At 57.2% G+C, this 24,272-nt stretch overlaps 1 protein-coding gene across 8 annotated transcripts in view; it reads left to right on the top strand.

The window, feature by feature from the left end:
• Nucleotides 1-24,209, top strand: part of PTPN5 (protein tyrosine phosphatase non-receptor type 5) — a 56,337-nt gene extending 32,128 nt beyond the window's left edge. For 3 of the 8 annotated variants that reach the window (XM_038569234.1, XM_038569233.1, XM_038569232.1), the window contains exons 4-16: nucleotides 9,679-9,693; nucleotides 9,849-10,018; nucleotides 10,557-10,664; nucleotides 10,903-10,980; nucleotides 11,428-11,669; nucleotides 12,884-13,073; nucleotides 15,416-15,500; nucleotides 19,130-19,209; nucleotides 19,411-19,548; nucleotides 20,074-20,184; nucleotides 22,248-22,408; nucleotides 22,501-22,614; nucleotides 23,038-24,209. In XM_038569234.1, coding sequence (XP_038425162.1) covers nucleotides 9,679-9,693; nucleotides 9,849-10,018; nucleotides 10,557-10,664; nucleotides 10,903-10,980; nucleotides 11,428-11,669; nucleotides 12,884-13,073; nucleotides 15,416-15,500; nucleotides 19,130-19,209; nucleotides 19,411-19,548; nucleotides 20,074-20,184; nucleotides 22,248-22,408; nucleotides 22,501-22,614; nucleotides 23,038-23,131 — 1,586 coding nt within the window. In that variant the 3' untranslated portion in view covers nucleotides 23,132-24,209. Of the gene's footprint in view, nucleotides 1-5,096; nucleotides 5,165-9,092; nucleotides 9,204-9,559; nucleotides 9,694-9,848; nucleotides 10,019-10,556; nucleotides 10,665-10,902; nucleotides 10,981-11,427; nucleotides 11,670-12,883; nucleotides 13,074-15,415; nucleotides 15,501-19,129; nucleotides 19,210-19,410; nucleotides 19,549-20,073; nucleotides 20,185-22,247; nucleotides 22,409-22,500; nucleotides 22,615-23,037 lie in introns of those variants that run through there. The other 5 variants (XM_038569236.1, XM_038569238.1, XM_038569237.1 and 2 more) reach the window with 5 other exon arrangements.
• The last annotated feature ends 63 nt before the right edge of the window (nucleotides 24,210-24,272 follow it).

Raw genomic sequence — 24,272 nt, 5'->3', positions numbered from 1 at the left:
CCCCACAGCATGTCCCCAGCCACGGCCTCCCAGCTCCCCCTGAAGTATAGTTCCCCCCTCTTCTCCCACCCCGACCACAGAGCGTCGGCTTTCATGGCCCATTAGGGACCGTGTGAGAATTTCTTGGAACGGAACCACTGGTTTCCGGACTTCTGCTTCCCAGGCCGGTTCCAGCAGAGGATGTGGAAGGAGAGAGAACTAGGAATGAGGTGGTGTGCCAGGAGGCTGCGGAGATAACACAGACGGAGCCTTTCTTTTTGCCCATGACAAGGAATTTGGTCTTTGTCCTGAGAACAAGGGAAACCCACTGAATTAAATTAAAGCAGGGGCTCACGGTTGTTGGTGTGTCTTTGGCACTGGAAGGACCCTTAAAGACCCCTGGTCACACTCTAAATTTACAGAAGGCCTCAGAGGCCCATGGAGGCAGTGAGAAGCACAAGGCCACACAGCTTGCTAGAGGCAGAGCTAGGACTGTCATCGTGGCCTCTTGACACTTCACCAACATCATGAGCCTCCCCAGCTGCAGAGAGTCGCCCCAAAATGGCAACCTCTGGAGGCTTGGGATCTGTGGGCGCTCCTGTCCTGGGGAGTCTCGGGTCACTCCGGCTCCCTTCCTACCACCTGGCCTTGCCTATACTTCTGAGGGCACTTACCAGGGCCCACCAGAGAACCCCAAGCCAGGACTCAGGCTTCTGCTGCCGTGGGGCCTCTGGCCTCAGCCCTTCAGATGCCCACTGGCAGCCCCTGTGAGACTTCCCTTGCTGGCATGCTGAGCGAGAACTGAATTAGAGGGTTAAAGACACACGTGCCCATCCTGGTTCTGCCTCTTGCTGTCTGAACCTCAGTTTCCTCATCTGCGAAATGAGCGGGTAGACCAACTGTTCCCTGCAGTCCGTCCCTTCCTCCCCATGAGTCTGTGCTGAAGTCTCAAGCACTTAGGACCTCTGGTTCCCCCTCCCTGCAGGGCCTCTCTGGCGGTTCTTTTAGTTCTCAGCGTGGGCAGCTGGGAGGGAGCGGGGCCACACCCTCAGAGTTTCATTGACCCTTTTCACCCTTGTACCTCTGGGCCTCCACTCCAGAGGGGCACAAAGAACAAAGCCATTGTTTGCCACAACAAAGCTGTTTGCAATTTCACATAGAACCATTTTATTATATCCCATCTAAAGATTACTCGAGTTGTGTTTTGTCTTGAAAGCTTGTTAGCAGTCTGGATTTAATTAACTGGCAGAGACAGCCTCCTGCCACCTGCATGCAGCCCATGCCCACGCCATCCACCAACCCCAGTTGCCAGCCTACAGCCCCACAGCCTCTGCCCACGTGGGGTCAGGGCATCCACTGTCCTCCTGAGGGGCTCGCCTGGCAGATGAAGGTGAAGTCCTTCCTGCTGCCTCTCCCTCTCCCCCCGCACCCCTCCCTTCCCCTCTTCCTCCTCCTCTCTAAACGATGCCCCTGTTATTGAGCGCTCACATGTGCCCGGCTGCAGACTGAGCACCTTGCATGTTTTACCTTAGGGTATCCTCAAAATCCAGCAGACGAGTCTTATTATGTCTGTTGTCTGGAGGAGAGATGAAGTCACTCACCCAAGGTCACAGCAAAGTCAGGCCTCAAACCTAAGTTTGTGTGGCTCTTAAACTTCTGCCACAAGCCACTACCAAAGGCTACCTCCCTGCAGACAAAGCCACCCGGGGTGAGTAGCGGTGGGTAGGAAGAGTTGCAGAATGGCACACAGGCGACAGGTGCTGGGGATAGTTCTTGTCACTTCAGTCTGCTTCCTGAGAGCATTCACTCCTGGCTCCGTTCTTGCCTCTCGCCATGCCCCCTCCCCTAGCCTCTCAGCTGTCTCCAGCACCCCCTGCCCGCTCCACCCCTGCCTCGTCCTCTCCAGACTGAACGTCGGAGACCTGAGTTCCCAGACTGCTGCTTCTCACCTTCAACCCAATCCTGCTTTTCTCTGCCCACCGTGGCCTTAGCAGAGCGCGCCCCCTACCCTGCCCCCATGCCGGGTGTGATAGGAGAAGGCCTGTGCCCTCCATTGCAGGCTCGCCCCCTGTCCTAGAATGGGCTGAAGCTCTTTCCCAAGCTCAGTCCCCCCGACAGGCAAGAGGAGGAAGCCGTGGAGACCCAGGCAGGGGTGGGCAGCACGGGGTCTGGTGAGGAAGACAGATGCTGGAGCCCAGCTGCCTGGGTCTGGGGCCTCACTGTGCCTTCCACGAGCCATGATGGCCTTGAGCAAGTCACTTAACCTCCTAAGCTCCTGTTTTCCAGTCTGTAAAAGGGAACAGGCCCCTTACTAGCCCCCCACGGGGGTTACAAGGCCTGAATGAGTGGGTATGGGTAAAGCAGTCACAAAGGTGCATGGCACCGTGCCTCTTAGGCTGGTTAAGAAAAAAAAAGAAATCGAATTCTGTGACTTGGAGGAAGCAAGCTTGTGTAGCCTAAGCCTCACGCACACAGGGTCGCACTCTGCATCAGTCAGAGAACCAGAGTCCCTAGCTTGAAGCAGATCACTGAGAAAAGTTCTGGAGAATTCTGCATCAGACAGAAAGGAGCATAGTAGACCCATCCACTCCCTCTTCTGTGAGGGAGTAGACCCACAAATTTCTCACCTGGCACAGGTGAGCTCCCAGAACATCATCCTTAATCACAGAAGCCCCACACGTGTGATAGTTCAGTTGTCCCGTGGGGCCTGAGGTCAGGTCCGCCGCCGCCCCCCGCTGCATTGGCCTGTGTGCTGAATGTCAGGGTTGACAGCTGCCTTTCAGCCTTCAGATTTTCCTGAGCACCTGCTACGTCTAATGCATTCACTCTCATTCTCGCTCGCTCTCCACTCTCTCCCCTCTTGCCGTCTCTGTCCACAAGGCGGCCTCAGGGCAGCTGGAGTTTCTTAAATGACTGCCGAAGATTTCCAGAGCAAGCATCCAGAGAGAAACTGCAGATGCTAGATGGACTTTTCGAACCTAGTGTCAAGGGTCAGACGTCATCTTTTGCCATATTCCCCGTCTTTAAGGCCGTCACCCAGTCCAAGGGGAGGGGACATTTGCTCTACTGCCCATCAATGGGAGGAATGTTCCAGAATTCACAGACACATTTGAAAACCACTGTAGGAATCAAGTTACACAGAGCTTAGGCAGTCTACCTAAGACATGTAGCTAATAAATGGTGAGCACCCGTGTTCTAGTCCAGAACCTTCTTCTGCCAAGGTCAGCTTCCTTTCCCAGGCTGTCCTGCCTGGGGAGTCAGCAGTCAGACTTGCACCTTCCCCTCGGCCAGTTTACCATCCGAGAGCAGGTGCTCGCTGCCAGCCCAGTTCTCGCCATCTCACTCCTCTTTCTGTGGTGTGTCAGCCTTGCTTGCTGATTAGCAGGACTGACAAGGTGGAGGGCTGGGAGGGAGCCACTGCAAACCTCCAGAACCCCACACCCACCATCAGTTTGCCTTTGCTCAGAGGGGCTAGACTTTTTGTTTTGTTTTGTTTTGTTCTGTTCTGTTTTTGCCAGGGCTGTTGTCATGCCAAGGAGTCCTGCTGGTCAGCATTAGGACCGAGACACAAAACATCCCAAGAGCCTAGAACAGCTGCTTGGTGAACGTTTGTCAAATGAAAACGTTGTTTTGGGGGAATCTTCTCACCCCCCCCCAACACATCCCCTCTGACTCCTAGTTTACCTGCTGCACGCCTCCCAAAAGGGAGCAGAAAACAGAGACCTCCACGCTAGCCTCTCTCAGGGAGGACAGAGTCCACCGCAGTACCTGTGCCCATCGAAGCCAGGAGGTCTGCTGAGGAGTGTGATCATTGTGGTGGCAGAAATGGCTGATTGGGCCTCTTCCTTCTAGACTTTTTCACCCCTTTTCTTGGTTCCCCTGGGGGCACCTGCCTCCCTTGGTTCTACATTCAGGGCTGACCCAAGCAAAACCTCAGAATAGGCCTGATTGGCCTGCCCCTGCCTTATCCCCTCGTGGGTTTCCAGATCTTTCTGTAGAATAGCAGAAAGCTCGTGGACAGGGGAGGCCCATAGACATGGGTTCAGATCCTAGTTCTACTGCTTCCTGGCTCTGTGACCCTGAGTAAGGCACTTCTGGTCCTCTGGTCCTGAGCTTCCCTCTCTGAGATTAGCAGGCTAGACCAGATGCCCCTCGGGGCCTGTCAGGCTCTGACTATCCATGGTTTGAAAAGCCTGGTCAGGACCAAGTGTGATGTTCTGTTGGTCAGGGCCCCCTGTGACCCTGTGGGCATGGCTGGGCGGTCACTCCTGGCCATGTTTGGGAAAGGAAGAAGAGCTGAATGGGACAGAGCCTCCTTGGTCATGTAAACAGGAACAGGCTGAGCCAGCCTTCTGCTCCAGTTCCGGTGGGCTGGCAGCCTGTGAGCTCCAAGGATGAGTCACCGGCAGGAGCAGCCATGGGTTCTTGAGCTCAGGCGGCGCCAGCCCCGGGGCACACAGCAGCTGCAGAGTTTAGTGGTGGGATTCAGGTGCTAGGTGACAGAAGAGGGATCACAGTGCTTCCACATGCCCCGGGTAAAATCTGAAGGCTATCCGCTTGCAGGCCTTACCTGGGGTCCCTAGAGCTTTGGCGGGGGATACCGAGCACCTGCTTTCCACTGCTTCCTCCCTCTACACTGTATAGTCTTTGAGGAGCCATCAGCCGGGCGGGGGCACAAATGCTGCACCACCCCCACCCCCATGCAGCTGGTTAGGGTTCAGGATTCCCCCCCAGGTACAGGGCCTCCCTCCCGGGCTCTCACCACCTGCCTCCTCTGCTGCAGCGACCCTTCCTGATAAGCAGTGTGGCAAAATGGAAAGATCACTCGGTGTCAGGAAGCCTTGGGTTTGAATCTCAGGTCTTCCCTTCCTTGGGCCAGCCACTGGACTCTCGAAGCCTCCATTTCCAGGCCTGGAAAATCCCCTTCACCCTGCGCAAGAGGCAAGCCCAGGAGGAGCCCTGTGTTAAATCGTTGTCAGCAAGCTGCCTCTGAGTCAGGGTTTCATGCGTGGCAAAGCCGCTACCTCGCTGTGAACTATTGAAAAGCCAGCCTTTGACACAAGCAGCCGCCTCTCACCGACAAAACGGGACTGATGATGATAATGTCTACCTCACAGGGCTGCCGAGGGAAGCAAATGCAACTGCGTGTGCAGAAGCACTTCGGGAACTGCACGGAGCCTGCCCGGTGAGGTGGTGCTGTCACTCCCAGAACATGATAGCAAGTGGCAGGGTGGGCAGGGCAAGGCCGAGAGCTAAAATAATCTCTGGGAGCGGACCCGGAAGCCGAAGGGACTGAATGGGGCCAGAACCTCAGTGGTGTCTGCAGGTGGAGACTGGTTTTGTTCGCTCTTGTGTCCCCAGAGCCTGGCCCAGGACTCGGCACTGTATATCGCTGGTGCTCAATAAGTGTGTGTTGGACTCATGCCTGAGTGAACAGAGACTAAAAGCGAGACCGTTCCCAGGCCTGTTCTCCACACCCCCTGCTTCCATGACATTCTATCACAGAGCTCTACTCCCCACCCCCGAGGTCAGAGGTGCTTAACTGGAAGTCTGTGGATCCCCAAAATTTTAGGCAGAATGGAGTATGCTTCTGAAGATGTGTCTTCCTGAACTGAACTTCAGCTCTCTGCCCAGAAAAATTTTTCAGGGCAGCCCCAGTGGCACAGTGGTTTAGCGCCGCCTGCAGCCCAGGGTGTGATCCTGGAGATCCGGGATCAAGTCCCGTGTCAGGCTCCCTGCGTGGAGCCTGCTTCTCCCTCTGCCTGTGTCTCTGTCTCTGTCTCTCTCTCTCTCTGAATACATAAGTTTTAAAAAAACTTTTAAAAAAATTTTTCAGTACACCCTGCTCTGAAAGATAAAGCATCTCCCAGCTGCTCAGTGAATACGCACATGCCTTGGATTCATCTGGCCCCCAGGGCTGCCAGGTGCCCTGTGGATTTCAAAAAAAAAAAAAAAAAACAACCATTCTCCCTGAGATGTGCATACAGGGCCTACCAGCCTGCAGTTTTTCTTCAACCCCCAGAAGGTGCCCAGCCATTGACAATGCCATCTTTCCTACAGAAGGCTGATGATCACGCATCATCAGGGGACCCGTCTTCAGAGTGGCTGTTACACTGTGGGGGGGGGGGGGTCACAGAGCTGTGTACACTGTCTCACTCTCCCCATTCCCCCCTTGTGCATTTAGGTGTGACACGTGTGGTAGTCAGAGCCTAGAAATCTAGGAGTACTTTCGAGGTCTCATGGTGTCTGAACTCAGAGCAGTGATCCCTTCTTTTAAATACATTTTTACTGTAAATAAGTACGTGTGTATGTGTGTATATATGTGTGTATGGAGACACACGTGTTTATGCATCTGCTTATCATCATACATCTGTATGTATATGTCTACTGGAGAAAAATTTTAATATATAAATAGTGAAAAATATCGGTTCTCATCTCCCCTACCTCCAAGGAACTACTGTTAACACCTGGCTTCTGTTCTTCCCGTGTACCATGTACAACATTTTTTTTTTTAAAGATTTTATTTTATTTATTTATTTATTCATGAAAGACTGAGAGACAGAGAGAGCCAGAAACAAAGGCAGAGGGAGAAGCAGGCTCCATGCACCGGGAGCCCGATGTGGGATTCGATCCCGGGTCTCCAGGATCGTGCCCTGGGCCAAAGGCAGGCGCCAAACCGCTGCACCACCCAGGGATCCCCCATGTACAACATTTATCGAGCACTTACTGTGTGCCAGGAGTTTGCTGTGCTGCATACCTCCCAAATACTATCTGACATTAACTTCTTATCCTACATTGGGTATTTGTCACCTTATCATATGCACATTTATACTTTCTTAATTTTTAAGGCCAAGAAGATTGTACTGTTTTGTCACCTTGCCTTTCTCCATACCATCAGAATTTCCTTCCATGATATTAAATATTCATTTACAGAGTCTTTTATAACAGCAGCATGATGTTTTATTGCAGGCAGGTTCCACGCTCCTTAGACTGGGGTGCGTGTACCCCTGAGGGCAAAGTCAAAGGATAAATTGTATCACATTTTCCTGAGGGAGAAATCTGATTCGAAGCTTTGGGAGGGGAGAAAGCCCATTATTTTAATATCAAAACGAGGACAGATACACCACAGCATAGAACAGAGAGCACCCATGAATTTTAAAACAAAGCAGAGAAGTCCAAAATCGTGTGAGCTTGCTGCTAATCCCCAAAGACCCAGGTCCCCTCTCCTCTGAAGATGGAAGAACTAGAGCTTCAGAGGTACCAAGTTCTAGTTCAAACCCCTCTTTCTAGAGATAAGGAAACTGAGACGCAGGGAGAAGGCGGGATTGCCTAAGGTCCACAGTGCATGCAGTCCGGAGCCACACCAGGTGACCTCTGGGCCCTGAACCCCTCCCACCCTTCCAAATTTGTCATCACCCTTGGACTGCTTTTTCTGAGGGTGTAGGTGGAGACCTTGCCACTTGAGCAATCAAGCCTCTGCGTATCGATCACGGAAACTCCAGGCTTCCTGCATGATCCATCCTTAGCAGCAGCTTTTCCTTTTTCACCTGGCTGGCCAGGATCTGAGCTGTCTCTTCATGTCAGCAATGAGGCCCTACATGGGCAAGAATGGGTAACCCTAAAAAGTGACTCCACCAGCACTTGGATTTTCCACTGAATGCACTGGATTATGAGCATGTATCCACTGATCTGTCTTACCCATGAGACTGGGAGCCTTTTGAAGGCAGGAATTACGTGCTAACATTATAATCGGACGTTTACTGAGCACCTGCTAGACGCCAGGTGCCATGCTGAGTGTTTTTTATTGATAGAATTTACAGTCTTCATCACAGCTTTTCAAGGAATGTATGATCATCGCCATTTGTCTGGTAAGAAAGCCGATGGCAGGTTAGCACTGGCCTACCATCAGGCACTCATTTGGTATCAGTATTTATTGCAGACTTACACACCAGGACTTTGCTAGATGCGGTGGACAGTTGTGATGAACAAAACTGACTCCACTCCTGCCCTCATGGAACTTACAGACAAGTGGGAGATATGATACTCAACAAATAATTTTACAAACCACAGCCCATGTAATGTAGCCCCGAGCCCATCTCCCTGCCTCAGTTTGAACGCGCCTCGATGACTCATTAGCTAGCTGACCTGGGGAGAGTCTTGTATCCTCCCTGCATCTCATTTTCCTCTTCTATCGAATGATGGTAATCATCGTGCTGATTCCGTAGGAGTACCGTGAAGAGTGAAGACATTCATGTATAGAAAACACTCAAAGCAGGGCCTCGGACATTCCAGATGTATTATTGCTGCCGGTGGTATGGGGAGGCAGGCAGTGCTAGGCGAATGTGACAGGGGAGGACGGACTTCAGGTGACTTCTGACTTGAGTTCCATAAGGTGAAGAGGAGTTAGCTTGACAGAGTTGGGGGGAGTGGGCAGGGGAGGGGAGCAGGAGGTTGGAGGGATGTTCCAGGCAGAGGGAGTAGCAGGTGCAAAGCTTGGGGGGGAAGGAGGCGGGCAGGCGGTGCAGAGCAAGTAGGGGAGCTCACCTGGGGAACTGCAAGGAGTGTGGCTGGATCACGTCACATGGGGAGCTGTAGCAGGTCAGCATCTAGGAGGATACAGGTGGCACTGTCACCAGGACCTGGGCCCATTGCACCACACTGGTGATCCAGGCTCAGTAAGATGCTCCCTAAATGTTTGTCCAGGAGGCAAACAAGTGGAGAAAAAACTCTCGGCTCTGAGCATCCTGTTGTCACCCAACTAGAACAAAAAGAGTCCATTGTTCCGTTTACACAGAGCGGTGCAGACCGCCCCATTCTCACTGTCAAGCTGTTTGCACATCCATTTTGCTAGTCCCTCTCTTCTTGGCAACAGTCAGCTGTGTGGGCTCCAGTGGGGACCTCCAGCATCTGGGCTTCGGTGGGGACCTCCAGCATCTGGGCTCTGGTGGGGTCCTCCAGCTTCTGGGCCTCATCAAAGTGGATGCTGATAGAGTCGCTAAGGCCAGGGCCCCAGATCTAAGCCAGTGGTGTTCACACAGTTTTCATAGTGGAACCCCGTGTTGGAATCATCTCAGAGGGAACCCAGGGCATGGAATGGGGACAAGCAGAGCTTCCACACCGAGGTCCCTGAGCGCTTGGCAACACCTGAGGGTGCACCTGAGAAACAGCAGGGCTCTGTAGAATAGTAAGGAAACCAAGGGTTGAGCTGAACCTCTATTTCCCGGGTATGAAAACGGAAGCCCAGAGAGGGGGTGACTCTCCCAGGGTCCCACCACTAGGGACACACCCAGAACTAGACCTGAGACCTCCGATACCAATTCTGCTACACCAGGGTTTTCGTCCACGCCGCCCTGCCCGCCCCACGGCGTGGGGGCCTTGACGGGGCGAAGGGGCGCGCGGCCGGGATGTTGTCCGGGGTCCGGCCTCCGGCCCCAGTCAGGGTACAGACCCCACGAGACCAAAATCTGGAAGGCAGGCGTGGGAGGGCTGTTCGGGGTCACGGCCTGGTTACGCCGTGCCTTTCTTTTCCTCTCTCTCTCTTTTAATCGAGTTTGAGGTGGTTGTTTTTTGTTTCCTTAAGAAATGGAAAAGAATGAAACTGCGTAAACACAGCGATGTTAACTCCCTGAAAAGCCTCCTGCCATTTTAACTCTGTTACTGGAGAAATAAAAGAGAAATAATTTGTCCACCCACACTCAGCTCTTTCTGACGAAGGTAGGTGAACGTTGCTTTGCTAATCGAGGGTGACGGCTGGAAGTGGAGCCTCGCTGACTGATCCCAGATCCCGAGGAAGCCACGGCAGCCCCAGGAGGAGCGGCCGCCGCGGGCCGCGGGGCCCCGGTCACCAGGCGCCTGTCCGCCCCCCGCAGGTCTGCCCCAGCCGGTAGTGATGGACACGCTGGACCAGGCCGAAGGGCTCGCGGGCCCGCAGCGAGAGATGCCGCCGCCCCCGCCGCCCCCGCCGCCACCCCGAGGCCCCGGCAGCCACTCCCTCGGCGGCAGGAGCGGCCTGTGCCTGTTGGCTGCCTCTCAGCTCCTGGTAAGGCGAGCGCAGGCCCCACGAGGCCCGGAGCGAGGGCAGGCGCGGGGACGGCCCTTCCCGTCGCCCCCACGATGGCCACCTGGGGACGGCGGGGGGAGGGGCCCTCCGGTGTCCCTCCGTGACTCGAGGCCCTCGGGCCGGTGTGCGGAGGAGGCCACGGCCTCCGAGACCCTCAGGCCGCCTGCCCTAGCCCAAGACGCGGGGCCCTACACCTCCCGAGCGGCCGGCCTGCGGGGGTCTCGGGGAGGACTTCCCGTCTAGGGAGAGGTCTCTGGGAAGCTTGGCCTTTTATGTCGTGCCTGGTGGACTGGGGGGTCCCCTCTGGGAAGGGCTTTATCTTGGCTCCCTCGGGTCAGCTCCTCTCCAGGGAGAGTCCCGAGGCCTTCTCTGCACCCAGAGTCCCCCGGGCTCTTCCCTCAGCTGTGCAGTCTGGACCTTGGGGGGGTTGGGGGCAAGTTGAGGCTGCAGGGGGAAGATGGGGGCAAGGAGCCCAAGCTCCAGACTCAGTCCGTCATCCCCACCCCGGCTGCCCCAGCTTGCCTGCGGGGTCCTCTGGCTCAGCGGCTACGGCCCCATCTGGTCACAGAATGCCACAGACCTCCTGTCCTCCTCGCTCACACTCCTGGAACAGCTGGGACCCACGGTGAGTAAGCTCCAGGGAGCGCCAAGGTAGGAGGGAACGACGGGACCCCTCCAGGCCCACCAGCCCCTGGATGGGGCTCGTCTGAGTTCAGAAGATACATCCACGCCCCTGAAACCCCTCACCCTGCTCCCCACGCACACCTGGTTGGCAGCTTTCAGAAACTCGGTTTGTCACCGTAGGAATGGATGAGAACTATGTCCCCACCACCACCCTGACCTGTTTGTCTCATGTTCTCCAGGCCCGGCTGGGCGTTGGGACCTTGGAGGTCCCCAATCTGCTGCTGGTTACTCTGTCTGTGATCCTCATTACCACCCTGGTAAGGTGCCCCCTGACCTGACCTCAGCGCTCCCCTCCTCTGGGAGGGGAGTCCCGGTGCCCACCAGCTCCCATTTGATACCCCGACTAGATGTTTCAGGTCGGGGCAGGGACAGGCTGTCTGTCTCCTTCCACCAGTGTGCTCACAGCCTGGGATGAGGGGCACCTTCTTCTTGAAAATGAGTTTGTGGTGTCCTAGGCTGTTGAAGACTCCCGTAGCAGCCCCACATCCCACCAAAAAGACCTCAATCAACACGAAACTGAGGGTTGGGAGGAGGGGGCAGGGGGGAAGGTAGAGGCTGGAACCTCCCACCTAGGTGAAGGGCAGTGGCATGCAGGCAGCTCCCAGGGGAGCTCTAGAGTGAGGGGGCTCAATGTCATGGACACCCCATCACCTGGGGACCAGCCAGCAGATGGCAGGTCCATGATACTATATCTCCCCAACTAGGTGTGGCACCTCCTGAGGGCTCCCCCAGAGCCATCCACCCCACTGCCCCCTGAGGATAGGCGCCAGTCAGTGAGCCGTCAACCCTCCTTCACCTACTCAGAGTGGATGGAAGAGAAGGTCGAGGATGACTTCCTGGACCTGGACCCTGTCCCTGAGACTCCTGTGTTTGACTGCGTGATGGACATCAAGCCTGAGGCTGACCCTGCCTCACTGACCGTCAAGTCCATGGGTCTACAGGAAAGGTGAGAGGGTGGAGGAGGGGTGGGCTCTGTGGGCTCCTGAGCTTTCAGCTCCCCAGCAGAAGGGCAGGTGCCTGACTCTGACTCCCAGTGGCCAGGACAGAGCTGGCCTCATGGTTTAGCCAGTGTAGACAGACACATGCTCCTCAGGTCGGATTCACATAGATCAGAATGCCCCAGGGAGGGTAAATGCTGTTACTGCACGCGCGCCCACAGGCATGCACATGCGTACGTACTCACACGTTAACTCCTATACCCAAGTAAGTTTGGGTAGGTTCCTGTATTACAGGACTTGTCAGGGCCTTTAACGTACTTGTGTTCATCGTAAATCAGCAAGGGGGTAGCATGTGGCATTCCTCAAAGTGTTGACACAGACCCTTACTTTTAGAAAGTGTCCCATAGCGTTCCCTAGAGCGTACATTGGGAGGCGTCAGCACCTTCTCCTCGGAGCCTCGCTGGGTAAACCAGATGCACCAGGTTTGCGTTATTCCCACGATGTCGTGGAAGAAACACTGGATGAGGAGTCAGAAAACCTAGCTTTTTGTTTCAGGTCTCCCATCCCCTTACTGTGTGAGCTTGGGCAATTCTTGTCCTCTGTCTGGGACTCAGTTTCCCTTTCTATACAGTGAGGGGCTTTTCAGCTGTTCTGTGTCTTTAGTCACTGGACATGGTGGAGCTTGTCTTGCGCAGACACCCGCCACCGCTGTGCTGCCCCAGGACTCCCCCAGGACCTCCCCTTCCCCTGGCAGCTGAGAGGCCTGGCCTCTCCCGGGTGAGATGGCCGGGACTCGTGGGAAGCCCCATCCAGGACCGGTGGGTGGGACCGAGGCTGGGTGCAGAGGGTAGAGCCCTGCTTCTCTGCTCTGCGTAGGTGCCCTCTCCCCCCGCCCTCCGGCTCCTGACGTCCTGGGGCCCCGGGGCTGGGAAGTGCCTCCAGCGGTGACAGAGGACAGGCCAGGGAGGACTGTGTTGCGATTGCCTTGGATGGAACCGCTGGAACTGGGGCCCCAGGCCCCCCTCAGTTAGTGACTCCACTGCAGGGGCCAGGAATCGGGGAGTCAGTCAGGCCTACATCTCGGAGCTGAGACCCGCGTTCCCCAACCAGTGGGACTGTCACGCTCCCACTGCTCTCTGGGTGCCACCCTGCTCCCACCCTTGACCCCTCCCTCCTCACGCCCCCACCTCTGAGACTCGCTCCCCTCTCCCGGTCCTTCCAGGAGGGGCTCCAACGTCTCCCTGACCCTGGACATGTGCACGCCAGGCTGCGGTGAGGAGGGCTTTGGCTACCTCATGTCCCCGCGTGAGGAGTCGGCCCGCGAGTACCTGCTCAGCGCCTCCCGGGTCCTGCAGGCCGAGGAGCTTCACGAGAAGGCCCTGGACCCCTTCCTGCTGCAGGCAGAGTTCTTTGTGAGTCCCCCCGGGGCCAGCCCCCCACAGTGGGCGGACCTTGCTGCTCACTTCGATGGTGCACTAGCCGGGCAGCGGTGCGGGGTGCCCAGCACCCAGCACCCGAGTGACTGACGTTGCTTCCTTACCAGCTCTCCCACCATCTTGGGCAAGCTGCTTCCCCCCTGAGCCTCAGAGGGGCTCTTTCCAGGTTCCTCATATGGAAAATGGGGATAAAAATCATTGGAATGTTGCAAGGATTAAAGATACGGCTGAGGTGTGCAGGGGACGCAGCCAGGTGATAGGAATCTGGTGGCCTCCCCGCGTCCTTACTGCCCAGCACTGGGCTTTGGGAGTGGTAGAAAGCCTTCCTCCGACTCTCCTCTTTTCCCTCCCTCCCTCCTACCCACTATCTCCGAACGTTGCTCCTCCTCTGACATCTCTCCAGTCACCTCCCCCCCAGACCTCCGAGAGAGCCTCCAGCTGCCTCCTGTTGGACTTTGAGGGGCCCCGTAAATGACCTGCCTGCTTTACCTGACTGAGCACCCAACCAGTGATTAGCTAGGATGCTAGGATGTAGGAGATGACAGTGTCACCTTTATTTTTGTTGGTAAAGGCTAATTTTGAAGTGAGGCCCAGGTGCGTAGCAATAGTGAGCTTCCTAATACTGACCCCAAGAATCCACAAGTTTTCTGCCCACCTCAGGGGATGCACCACTTGCCCCCTGAGGGCATCCCTGTATTTCTTTCTCTGCAGGAGGGTCCCCAAAGGAGGAGGGAGGAAGGAAGGGGTTTGGGCCCAAGAGTGTGCTCCTCACTCGATCTCACCATCTGCCACCAGTCTGGGTGGGAGAGGGCAAGAGGCCATGAGTATTTGGGGACCGTCCCTCCTGGGAGAAGCCAGGGGGATGGGGAAGCCATGTGCCTTCCTCGGCTTCCCTTACCCAGGCCACCTGGCCTCCTACCTGGCCCGGATGGCTGTTTCCTCTGAGAAAACCTCTGCTGCCCTCCGACCCACCGCTCCACATTCTCAGGGCTGGGCATGGTCTGTCTCGCCCGAGCTGGGCTAGCCGAGCCTCCTTTTTCAGCCCTGTGCCCCCTCCCCTACAGGGACTGTCCACTTCAAACTGGACTACCACCCCCCTCCACCCCCAGGCCTTTCTCTTCCCCACCTCTACTCACATCCCCCCACCCCCACCCCACTGGATGCTTCCAGAAAGCCTTTCTCAACCACCCCAGCCTCAGCTTCGCTGCGTGTTCCCACCACCCTCACCTCCCTGGTGTTTCCTGTTCAATAGCTGATTGTTGATTTTGCCCAGAGACCAAGGAACACAGCCTGCGCCCTCACTCCATGGGCACTTTTGTACACATTGCCTTTTGGGGAATGGGAGGGTTAGGGTTTTTTTTTGTGGGGTTTTTTTGGATTCTCATAATAACCCTAGAAAATTAAGTGTAGTGATCCTTAACGCCCATACTTAAATATGTCCAAAAACTGTGGACATTGTGAAACTGGAGTCAGGTGCTGAGCGATGGGGACAGGTGGAAGGGGGGGTGAAGAAGCCAGAGGCACTGGGGAGTCACCCCCATGAGCAGTAGGGAGGGGGCAAGAGGTGAACTTAAAAGCTGGGAACTGTTTGGACAGATGGAGAAGGGTGGGACCAGCGCTCCCGACCAGCAGAGGGTCGGAAGGAGTGCCGGGAGCTCAGACCAGGAGGCAGGGTAGCCGGGGAAGAGACTGGCCTGTAACCAGAGAGCAGCCCACAGTGAACAAAGACCAGATCCAAGGCGACATCACGTGGCCAGGCAGAGAGGATTGGATTTGGGGTTTTTGACACAGTTGTGATTGGAAGGCACAAGCACATCCTTGAGGAGCTCAGAAGGAGGCTCCTTTCCTGCTGGAGAACGAGGGAGGGCTTCTTGGAGGAGAGGGCGCTTAAGGTGGACAGGACAGAGGAAGCGGAGGATGGGGTGGATGTTTCCACAAAGGGAGCAGCACAGCCCGAGCCCCCGAGGCCGGAACCCAGGTCAGCCTCGAGGGGAGGGGGATGGAAGGCAGTGATTGGCCAGGTCACTTTTTCTCTTGTTCCCTGTTCATCAGCCGTTTATGGAGCATCTACGAGGTGCCAGGCTGGCCCCGGGGCAACAGTCGTAATAACAGCATTTATTATGCACTCACTAGTGCCAGGCACTATTCTTAATGCTTTTCCTGTGCACTGACTGGTTTCATAGTACACGTTCACTGAGTGAGTGCGTGCACTCAAGCACACGCCTGGACTAGAGGTTAGAGGCACACCAGTGCCTGGATCCCGACGCCTGTGAGAGCCGGCCCACTGCGGCTAACGCCCCCATGTCCTCCTCTGGCAGGAAATCCCCATGAACTTTGTGGATCCGAAGGAGTATGACATCCCCGGGCTGGTGCGCAAGAACCGGTACAAAACCATCCTGCCCAGTGAGTACTCACGGCCCCCGGGGCGTGGGGTGCACCTCCCCTGGGAGCCCCTCGCCCTGAGGAAGACCTCAACCCCGGAGCTAGGCCTCGAGGTCACGAGGAGAAGGGAAGGAGGGCTGGGGGCACCCGGGGAAGGGGAAAGGCCCCCGTGGTGAGGGCAGAGCTGAGCTCACAGCTTCACCCTTGCCCTCCCTGGCTGTGCTTGGCTCTGGAAACCCGGAGAGAGAGAATGACGACAGTAGCAGCTCCCAGACAGTGCCCCGTGACCCCAGAGTGTTTTCACGCTCTTTCTCCCTGCAGAGTGGGCAGGCGGCTAAGAGGGGGAAATGAGGCTCAGAGAGGTAGAGTCACACGGCTAGGAAGGACAGAGCTGAGTCTCACCCTGGGCCTCTTTGACCCCGGAATCGGGCTCTTCTGTGTACCTTGCGTGGAGTTTGCTCAGACTGGGAGTCCTCTGACAGGAAGAGCCACCCCACAAGGGCATGAGGTGCCGATCAGCTAGTGAGCTCCCCGTCACTCAAGGTGTTCAAGTGAAGCTGCGTGATCGATCCCCTGGCAGATCTGAGAGGGATTTTTTTCCCCCTTTGAGGGCAGTCAGACCAGGTGACCTAACGTTCCTCTTTCAGCCCTGGGGTGTCATTTTCAGCTAACTTTCATCAGGCCCCTGTCTGCCTGTCACCCCTGCCAAGTTCTGGCCCCAGGCCCCCCCGGGCTAGCTTAGGGGGTGACTTGTTGAAAGCGAATCCCCACCAACCTACTCCACTCAGTTTGTGGAGTAACGAGGCTTTAAAAAAGCAGTTTTGCCATCAGCATCTCCAACAACATGTAAGATGTCATGACTTATTTTTAACTTTTAAAATATCGACTTGTGGTTGCCATGGTTACACAGTCTCTAGGTAGTTCCGGTTAAACAAAGCACCATTTAAGGCCAGGATGCGTTCTTCAGGGCTGCTCACCTCCTTCCTCATCTTGTCACCCGCAAACCACCCAGCCCCACCTGGAGGGGCTCAGGCACCCTGGAACCTAGGGCTTGGCTGGTCACTCGGAATGGTGGGGGGGAGAGGGGGAGCCAGACCACCCCTCCGCCTGGCTCCCCCTGGACGGCTGAGAGGTCCTGAGCCGCTTCAACGATGCGCTGAGCCCGCGAGGGCCTGGAGCTCAAGCGAGCATCCTCTGTGGCCAGCGAGAATTGTCCCTGTGCCTCAGAGACTGGGACCGGCCGGGGGTTGTGTGTATGACAAGGAGGACGTGTCAGGCTTGGCACAGGCCTGCTGGATCCAGGACACCCCGAGGCTTGGTCTCTTGTTCATTTGGCACCAGTTTCCTGAACTCTGCCCCAGGGGCTGAGACTTCAGGCATGAATGAGCCATGGGGACTTCATGGTCTCGTGGGGGAACAGACCCATGGACGGTGAGTAGGACAGAGTGACCAGTGACCCAGCTGGCAGCACTGAAGGCAAAATAACAGGGGAGCGATTTCTGTCCTTTTTGTCACCACGTCCCAAGTGCCAAAATAGTGCCTGGCACCTCGTAGACAGTCTGCTCCTATTTGAGTGAGGGAGGGAAGGAGGGAATGAATGAATGAACGTCTCTCAGGTCAGCTCAGCCTCTCCATCCTCACTGCCGGATGACTTTTCGGGGGCCAGGGCTTGTCTGTTGCCCAGTCCCATACCACCCCTGGAGTTGTGCCAGGCAGTCGTCTCCTGACTGCCCTGCTGAAGCCCACACTCTTCCCTCCTGTTCTTCGGCTACCGTTAGCACAGAAATGGTAGAAAGCAGAAATCCAATCGTGTCATCCTCTTCCTTAAACATTGTCACCATCCCCCTTGTAATCCTCGGGTTTTGGCCCAGCCTTGATTTATAAGACCCTCTGTCGGTCCCTCTCCAGGCCATGTCTCTGCCCCCCCCCCCACCCCCCTGCCCTGTGCCCTGTGCCCTGGACTCAATCACACAGGGTGCTGCTGTTCCTTACTCCTCTCCTGCTGTCAGACCCCATGCAGCCTACCTGCCTGCCCACCTGCCCCATACTCGGGGGCAAGGACGTGTCTCGTTCACTGAGGAGTCCCTACCCTCGAGCCCTGCACCAGGCACAGAGACCGCGCCCAGTGGGGTCATCATTCCCACAGTGGTTCTTTAGTGCCACAGGCCCTCCTGGTGTCTGGTCCGAGGGTGCTGTGCCTACTTCTGACACCTAATCTGGGCAGGCACCGCCAAGAAGGGAGATGGCCCCTCAGCACGCCCTGCTCCTTCCTTCCACTGACCACGCAGCATCCCCTCCACTCACCCCCTCCCTCTGCCCTCCTAACACCCCTCTGTGCCCCCATCCACAGGGGCAGCCCCACCATGGGGCTGGGCATAAAAGGGCCAGAGGGCAGAGGCCTGTGAGTGTCACCTGTTTGTCCTACCCGGTTTGGGATCCTCTCTACCTGTTAACTTCTAGGGAAGCTCTGTGCCATATGGTGTGTGCCGGGCTAAGTTACTGGTTTAAGGCCAAGCTACCATTCCCTCCTTTCATCCTTACAAGACGAGTGGGGCTGTGATGGAAGGGATGTCTCCAGTTCACAGACCCACACAGGGAAATTAAGTCAATGGTGCACACTGCTAGCAAGCCACAGCATCAGGACTCGAACCCAGCCCTCTGGCTCCCTGTACTGTCTCGGAGAGCCCCCGGCTGTGTGCCGGAAGCTCCTTCAGTTCAGCTGTCCCTATTTAGGAAAGAAAGGGAAACCCAGAGAAGGGATAAGACTGTGAGCTGGTGACAGAGCCAGGGCAGAAGCCAGGGCCCCGTTCCCCCCACCCCACGACGTCCCTGCCCACCCCACGCACCCTCCCATCTCTAGGCCCAGCCTCTGCGGCCTGACCAAAGAGGCAGTTCAGGGAGGCTCTCGCTGGCACAAAATGGATTCCGTTCCAGGAAGAGGAGCAGGAGGTTGTGAGAATCTATAACTGTGGGATTGGACATGTCAGTCGATGGAGAAAAAAGAAAACAAAAAACAAAAACCCTTCGTGCACGTGTGTGCATCTGCTGCGGAGACCCTGCCATTGCGTTGCAGGCGCGGGAGGCTCGGCGCTCTCCATCCCTCGGCTCTCCCTCAGCTTTCTACCCCCAAATCTCAACAGCCCTATATATTTGTAAAGCACTTGACGGTTTACATCGCACCTTCCCAGCTGTTTTCTCATTTGTCTTCCCAACAACCCTAGGAAGTAGGCAGCTTTACCCCTGTATTTCAGACGGGACAGTTGAGGCTTAGGAAGGCCGTGTGCCGTTCAGGTGGACCCAGCTCGTCAGTGACCGTGTGCACCCAAACCCTCGCTGCCCCCGCTGACCGGGATGTGTCCCCTGGGTCATCCTTTTCTTGACTTAGCTCTGCCCTCTCCAGAACATGAGGCCCAGGGAGCCCAGGGCAGCTTGAGGGACCCGGGCAAGGGGCCGGCACTCCTGCTGTGCAGGTAGACACCCAGGGCCATGGAGATGGGCCAGGGTTTTGCTAGCAGGCAGGGGAAGGAGGAATTTCAGGAGCCCTGGGAGAGATGTGGGTGCCCTGCAGTGAGCCAGATGGGATGGGCCCCGCGCTAGAGGGGTTGTTGCACCTGTCACATGCCAGCCTCACCCACCTCCCCCCACCCCAGACCCCCACAGCAGAGTGTGTCTGACCTCACCAGACCCTGATGACCCTCTGAGTTCCTACATCAACGCCAACTACATCCGGGTACGTAGCCCTATCCCAGTGACCCACCCCCCACCCCCCGAAAGGGAGGCCCAAGCCAACAGGATCTGTCCTCCAGGCTTGTCCCTAAGCCAGCGGGGGCTCCTGCCACCCTGCGCTCCCCGGGGGGAGGGCCTGAGGGTGGGGACTGGGCCCAAGGAGCACCGCATCGGACCCTGACGGCCTGAACTTGACTGGCCGCAGGGCTACGGCGGGGAGGAGAAGGTGTACATCGCCACTCAGGGACCCATCGTCAGCACAGTCGGTGACTTCTGGCGCATGGTGTGGCAGGAGCACACGCCCATCATCGTCATGATCACCAACATCGAGGAGATGAACGAGGTAGGCACCCCTGCGCTGTTAGCAGGGGTCTGTCCTTTCCATATTAATCTCTAGAACAATGCTGAGGTTGGTAGCCTGCTGCCAAGGTGAGGGAATGGGGAGGCCGGGCAAGGTTAGGCCATTTGCTCAGGGCCACGTAGGTGGGCAGAGCCTGGAGCCGGCCTCTCCACCCCGGCTGTCTGTGACCTGAAACAGGCTGCTCTGCACCCCCCCCCCCCTCCAGCCAGGGCTCACCTGCCTGCGTCTGTACCCATACCAACCTGTTTCATTGAATCCCCAGAAGAGTCCTTCAAAGTAGGTATTCCAATTTCCGGATGAGGCAACTGATGCTCAAAAAAGAAAATTTACAGGTTAGGAAGCTGAGATTTGAACCCAGCGCTCTCTAACCGCAGACCTGTTGCCCTTTTATGTCTTTCCCTGCTGGTCCTGGAGAGGAGGGGCTGGCGGGTGGCGGCGGGGAGCAGGGTGGGGGCGCGGGGAGTGGTAGGACTGTGAGTGTATGAAGCCTGGTCTGGGCCCCCGCAGAAGTGCACTGAGTATTGGCCGGAGGAGCAGGTGGTGTACGACGGTGTGGAGATCATCGTGCAGAAGGTCATTCATACTGAGGATTACCGGCTGCGAGTCATCTCCCTCAGGGTGAGGCCAGGGGCCGGGCCAGGCGGATGGGGGGAAGGGCCCAGATAACAGGGTCCAGGAGTGCACTACGGCTGAAATCCAGGCCTGTGTCACTCTCAGGATGTAGCAGGGAGGAGGGAGGGGGGAGGAGGGGTGGATGACTTGGGGGCCAGAGGCAGGAGCAAACCTCAGTTGCATTTTACACTCTCGGAGTCTCCCTGTGTCTGCACTGTCCCTGTCAATGCCTTCCAAGTCTGCTCCAGATGCATTCACGTTGGGGACTGCCAGGGTAAGGGATCCCCAGCAGCCCCCGCCCCACCCCGTGCTGTCCTGATGACGGAAGGTCTGTTGTAACTTTGAGATCCTACAGGGTGCAGTGTGTCCACCAGAGGGCAGGCACTCCTCGCTGCATTTGGGTTTCACAGGGAAGCTCTGTAGTATATGAGCGATACAAAAAGAAAAAAGAGTGGGGGGAGGTATCCTCCCACCCTGAGGTCGTGCTTCTTCCAGGTTCAGCATAAGAGAGGAGATTGTTGCCTTGGAATCAGGACGATTCATGGGGTTCTGTTTTTGAGAAGGAAAACTCATATTTGGGGACGGTGGAGCCCAATGTAATAACCCCACAGGTTGGAAGAGGTGAGCCAAGCACCAGGAAGCTGAGGCTCTCTGTAGAAACCGAGGTCTACTGGCACTGGCAGCCACAGGGTCGGACCCGAGGCCTGAGACTTGTCCCTCTGAACTGCCGTCTCCCATCAGAGAAGGGAGAAGGTGGGGTGTCAGGGAGCACTCAGACCCCAAACAGCAGTGCCCACCTGAGCAGCTCCGAGATCTAGGCCTTACTGGAGGGCAGGAAAGGGCAGGAGGCATGGGCAGACGCTCTGGTAGCTGTCACACCAGATAAGCTGGGGGCCCAAGGAGCCAGCTTTCTGCTTCCTAGAAAGAGGCTGAAGCCAGGTGAGGGCTGCCTCACTGTCTCAGTGCCCTGGGACAGCTTGGGGGTATTTACTTTTGTCCGTGAGTCTTTACAAGCACCTGCCTTAAGCCTGGTTCTGGGTTGGGTATTGGGTTGGAACACAGAGCTGTCCAAAGCCTGGACTCCCCTAAAGGAGCACCCAGAGATGGTAAGTACCAAGCTAGAGATAGGCAAGAAAACAGAAGGAGGGCACTCTGTGAGCCAGGGTGCTCGGGGAGGGCCTCCTGGAAGTGGTGGTACTGAGTGGGGTTTTGCGGGATGAGTAGGAGTTGACTCGGGGGCAGAGGGGACAAACAAGCGGGATGACCATTCCAGGCAGAGAAAAAAACAAAAAAGAAAGGCATGGAAGATGGACTAGCTCTGTGTGTGTGTGTATGCGTGTGTGCGTGTGCGTCTGTGTGTGTGTGGAGCAGAGGATTTGTCTACAAAGCCTTTGGAATGCAGGAGCACTGAGAACGAGTAGACAGGGCCAGGAGAAGGGCCTGGAGCGCTGGACCCTGTACCTTGTCTTATTGGCCAGACTGAAGAGTAAGAAGAATGGGTTTTACTGGGAGCGAGCAGGAGCCGCGGGAGCGTTCTGAGCGGGGGAGCAGCGTGTCCAGATTGGCGCCGCGGACGGACGTGCTGGGCCGCTGTGCGGATGAGCAGTCAGGGAGGACTCAGGGAGCACTGCCACACTGGAGAGATGAGAAAGGCCCGAGTGGAGGCGGTGCTGGCGGGGAGGAGAGAGAACAGCCGAGACTGGGAGACTGGCCGGGGGAGGGCAGGCGGAGAAGAGGGGTGACTGACGGGGACCAGAGGCCGGACTCTGAGACCTGGGACTCCGGGGTGACTGGGCTGTGCCTTAGGATAAAGAACCAGAGGACGCGGGTTGGGAGAGGGACTCCGCCTCTCTCGGACGGGCCTGCAGCTGTGGGGGTAGAACCGATGGGGAGGACGAGGAGGACGAGGGCCAGCCCCTGTCCGGTGCCCCGTGCTGCAGGTGGCAGACACGGCAGGTCCCACTCCTTGGGCCCCCTCGCCACGCTCTTGCTGCCCCCACCCCATCCCGCCGGCTGGTGGGTGCTGCGAGTTCACGTGTATCTGGGGCGGGTCTCTGTCGCCCGGACAGAACGGGACCGAAGAGCGAGGCCTGAAGCATTACTGGTTCACGTCCTGGCCTGACCAGAAGACCCCAGACCGGGCTCCCCCACTCCTGCACCTGGTCCGGGAGGTGGAGGAGGCAGCCCAGCAGGAGGGGCCGCGCTGTGCCCCCATCATCGTCCACTGCAGGTGGGTCCTCCCCACCGGCCACCTGGGCAGGGCGGCCTCCCTACTCCCGACGCTGCCCCGTTGCTTACCCCCCGCACCCCCTGTGCCCTCAGTGCAGGGATTGGCAGGACAGGCTGCTTCATTGCCACCAGCATCTGCTGCCAGCAGCTGCGGCATGAGGGAGTGGTGGACATCCTTAAGACCACGTGCCAGCTCCGTCAGGACAGGTCAGCCGGTGTGCGGGGGTGGGGGCACAGCTTGAGTCCCAGGGGCAGCCGGGGGAGCCTGATGCACGCATGGGGCGAGGGGCCAGAGGACGTGCTGCCCGTGGACTGGCCGGAAGCAAGTAGAGAGGACGGATGGGTAGAGCGGGAGCTGGGTCCAGACAGCTGGGGGCTGGAGGAGGGGAAAGGGACAGCTGCTGAGCAGGACAGGGGCTAGGGGTGGAGGGGCATGTCCTCTCTGTCCCTGCTTTCAGGCCGAGCTGGGAGGGGCAGCAAGGGACAGAGGAGAGTAGCCGCCAAGGACTGGCCCCTCCACTCAACACAAAGACAAGGCCCCCCACAAATGCCTGGTGGTCATGGGCTTGGAGATCCCGCCCCCCCCCAGAGCCCAGTAACCCCGTCTGCACCGCGTGTCTCTACCCGCAGGGGCGGCATGATCCAGACGTGTGAGCAATACCAGTTTGTGCACCATGTCATGAGCCTCTACGAGAAGCAGCTGTCCCGCCCGTCCCCAGAGTGACTGCACTCCTGCCCTGAGGTCCTCTGGGTACCACCCAGCCTGAGTCGGGGCCCTCACCCTGGCCACAAGCAGAGCCCTGCCTCGGGTCCTGGCCTGCCCTGCTCCCTGACCCCCCTGCTTCCTCCTCTTCGGTCTGCACCCTCCCTCCTCCCTTCCCTCCTCCGTCAGCCTTGGCCTGGCCCCTGCTCCCCAACATAGCTCTTCCTACTGTACATACTGGGGAGTGGGGCGGGGTGGGGGAGGGACGTGCCAGGCCAGACCTGGGGCCCCAGGGCCTGACCCATGCCACGCAGACCTGGGGCCTCAGTTTTTAACGACGGTTCCATTGCTACTTGATCCAAAACGTTTCTGTGCCGCACTCCAAATGTCCTGCCGCAGCGTGTCTGTCCATCCATCCATCTCTGCTGTCTGTACCGGACACTGTGTCTCCTCGGCCCGGGGAAAGGGGTAATGAGCTCCAGCCCCAAAGCAGCCCGGCAGAGGTGCCTGCCTCGGGCCCCCACCCCCACGTCCCACCCGGCAGGTGGCATTTTGCCCGGGTTATTGGGACCAGGATGGGGTGCTCCTGAGGAGTTGGCAGAGAGATCTCAGCTAGGGGGAGAGGTCTCTGGGTTGGGAGGGAGGAGGAGTATTATCAGAGCAGGGGTGACCTCCTGGTGTCAGATGCCTTCAGGAGGCAGTGACCAGCCTGTGAGGCGCTGGGGAGGAAAGGGGAGAGAGGGGCTGTGAACCCAGAGGACCTGGGCCCTGGTGGGGGTGGGGAGAAGGGGGAGCTCTGGGGGGGGTGAGGTCTGGGCCCCAGATCTATGTGAAACATTTTTCTGTGTCACTGTGGGAAAGCCTTCCCAGAAGTCTCGCTGCGTGTAGCTCTGCGTGTGTTCCTGTGTTAACGCGTGTGTTGAGAGCCCGGCAGCAGGGCATGCATGACTCTTGGCAACTTGTGTTACCTTGGAGCCACGTGTTTTTATTGCTGACTTTAAATATTTATTCCACGGCAGACAGAGACATTTGGTGTCTTTTTATAATTTGCTCGTGGTCATTGAATAGAGCAATAAACGGAGCATTTTGAGCAAAACTAGCCCCCCGGGTCTGTGTGATTGCCTCTCCCCTCGCTGCCTCCCTGTAAGCTGGTGTTTGTGTA

Source organism: Canis lupus, chromosome 21 (genome assembly GCF_011100685.1).
Source record: "Canis lupus familiaris isolate Mischka breed German Shepherd chromosome 21, alternate assembly UU_Cfam_GSD_1.0, whole genome shotgun sequence".
In the NCBI taxonomy this organism is placed as follows: Eukaryota; Metazoa; Chordata; class Mammalia; order Carnivora; family Canidae; genus Canis; species Canis lupus.
This window is presented reverse-complemented; position numbering and strand designations above follow the sequence as displayed.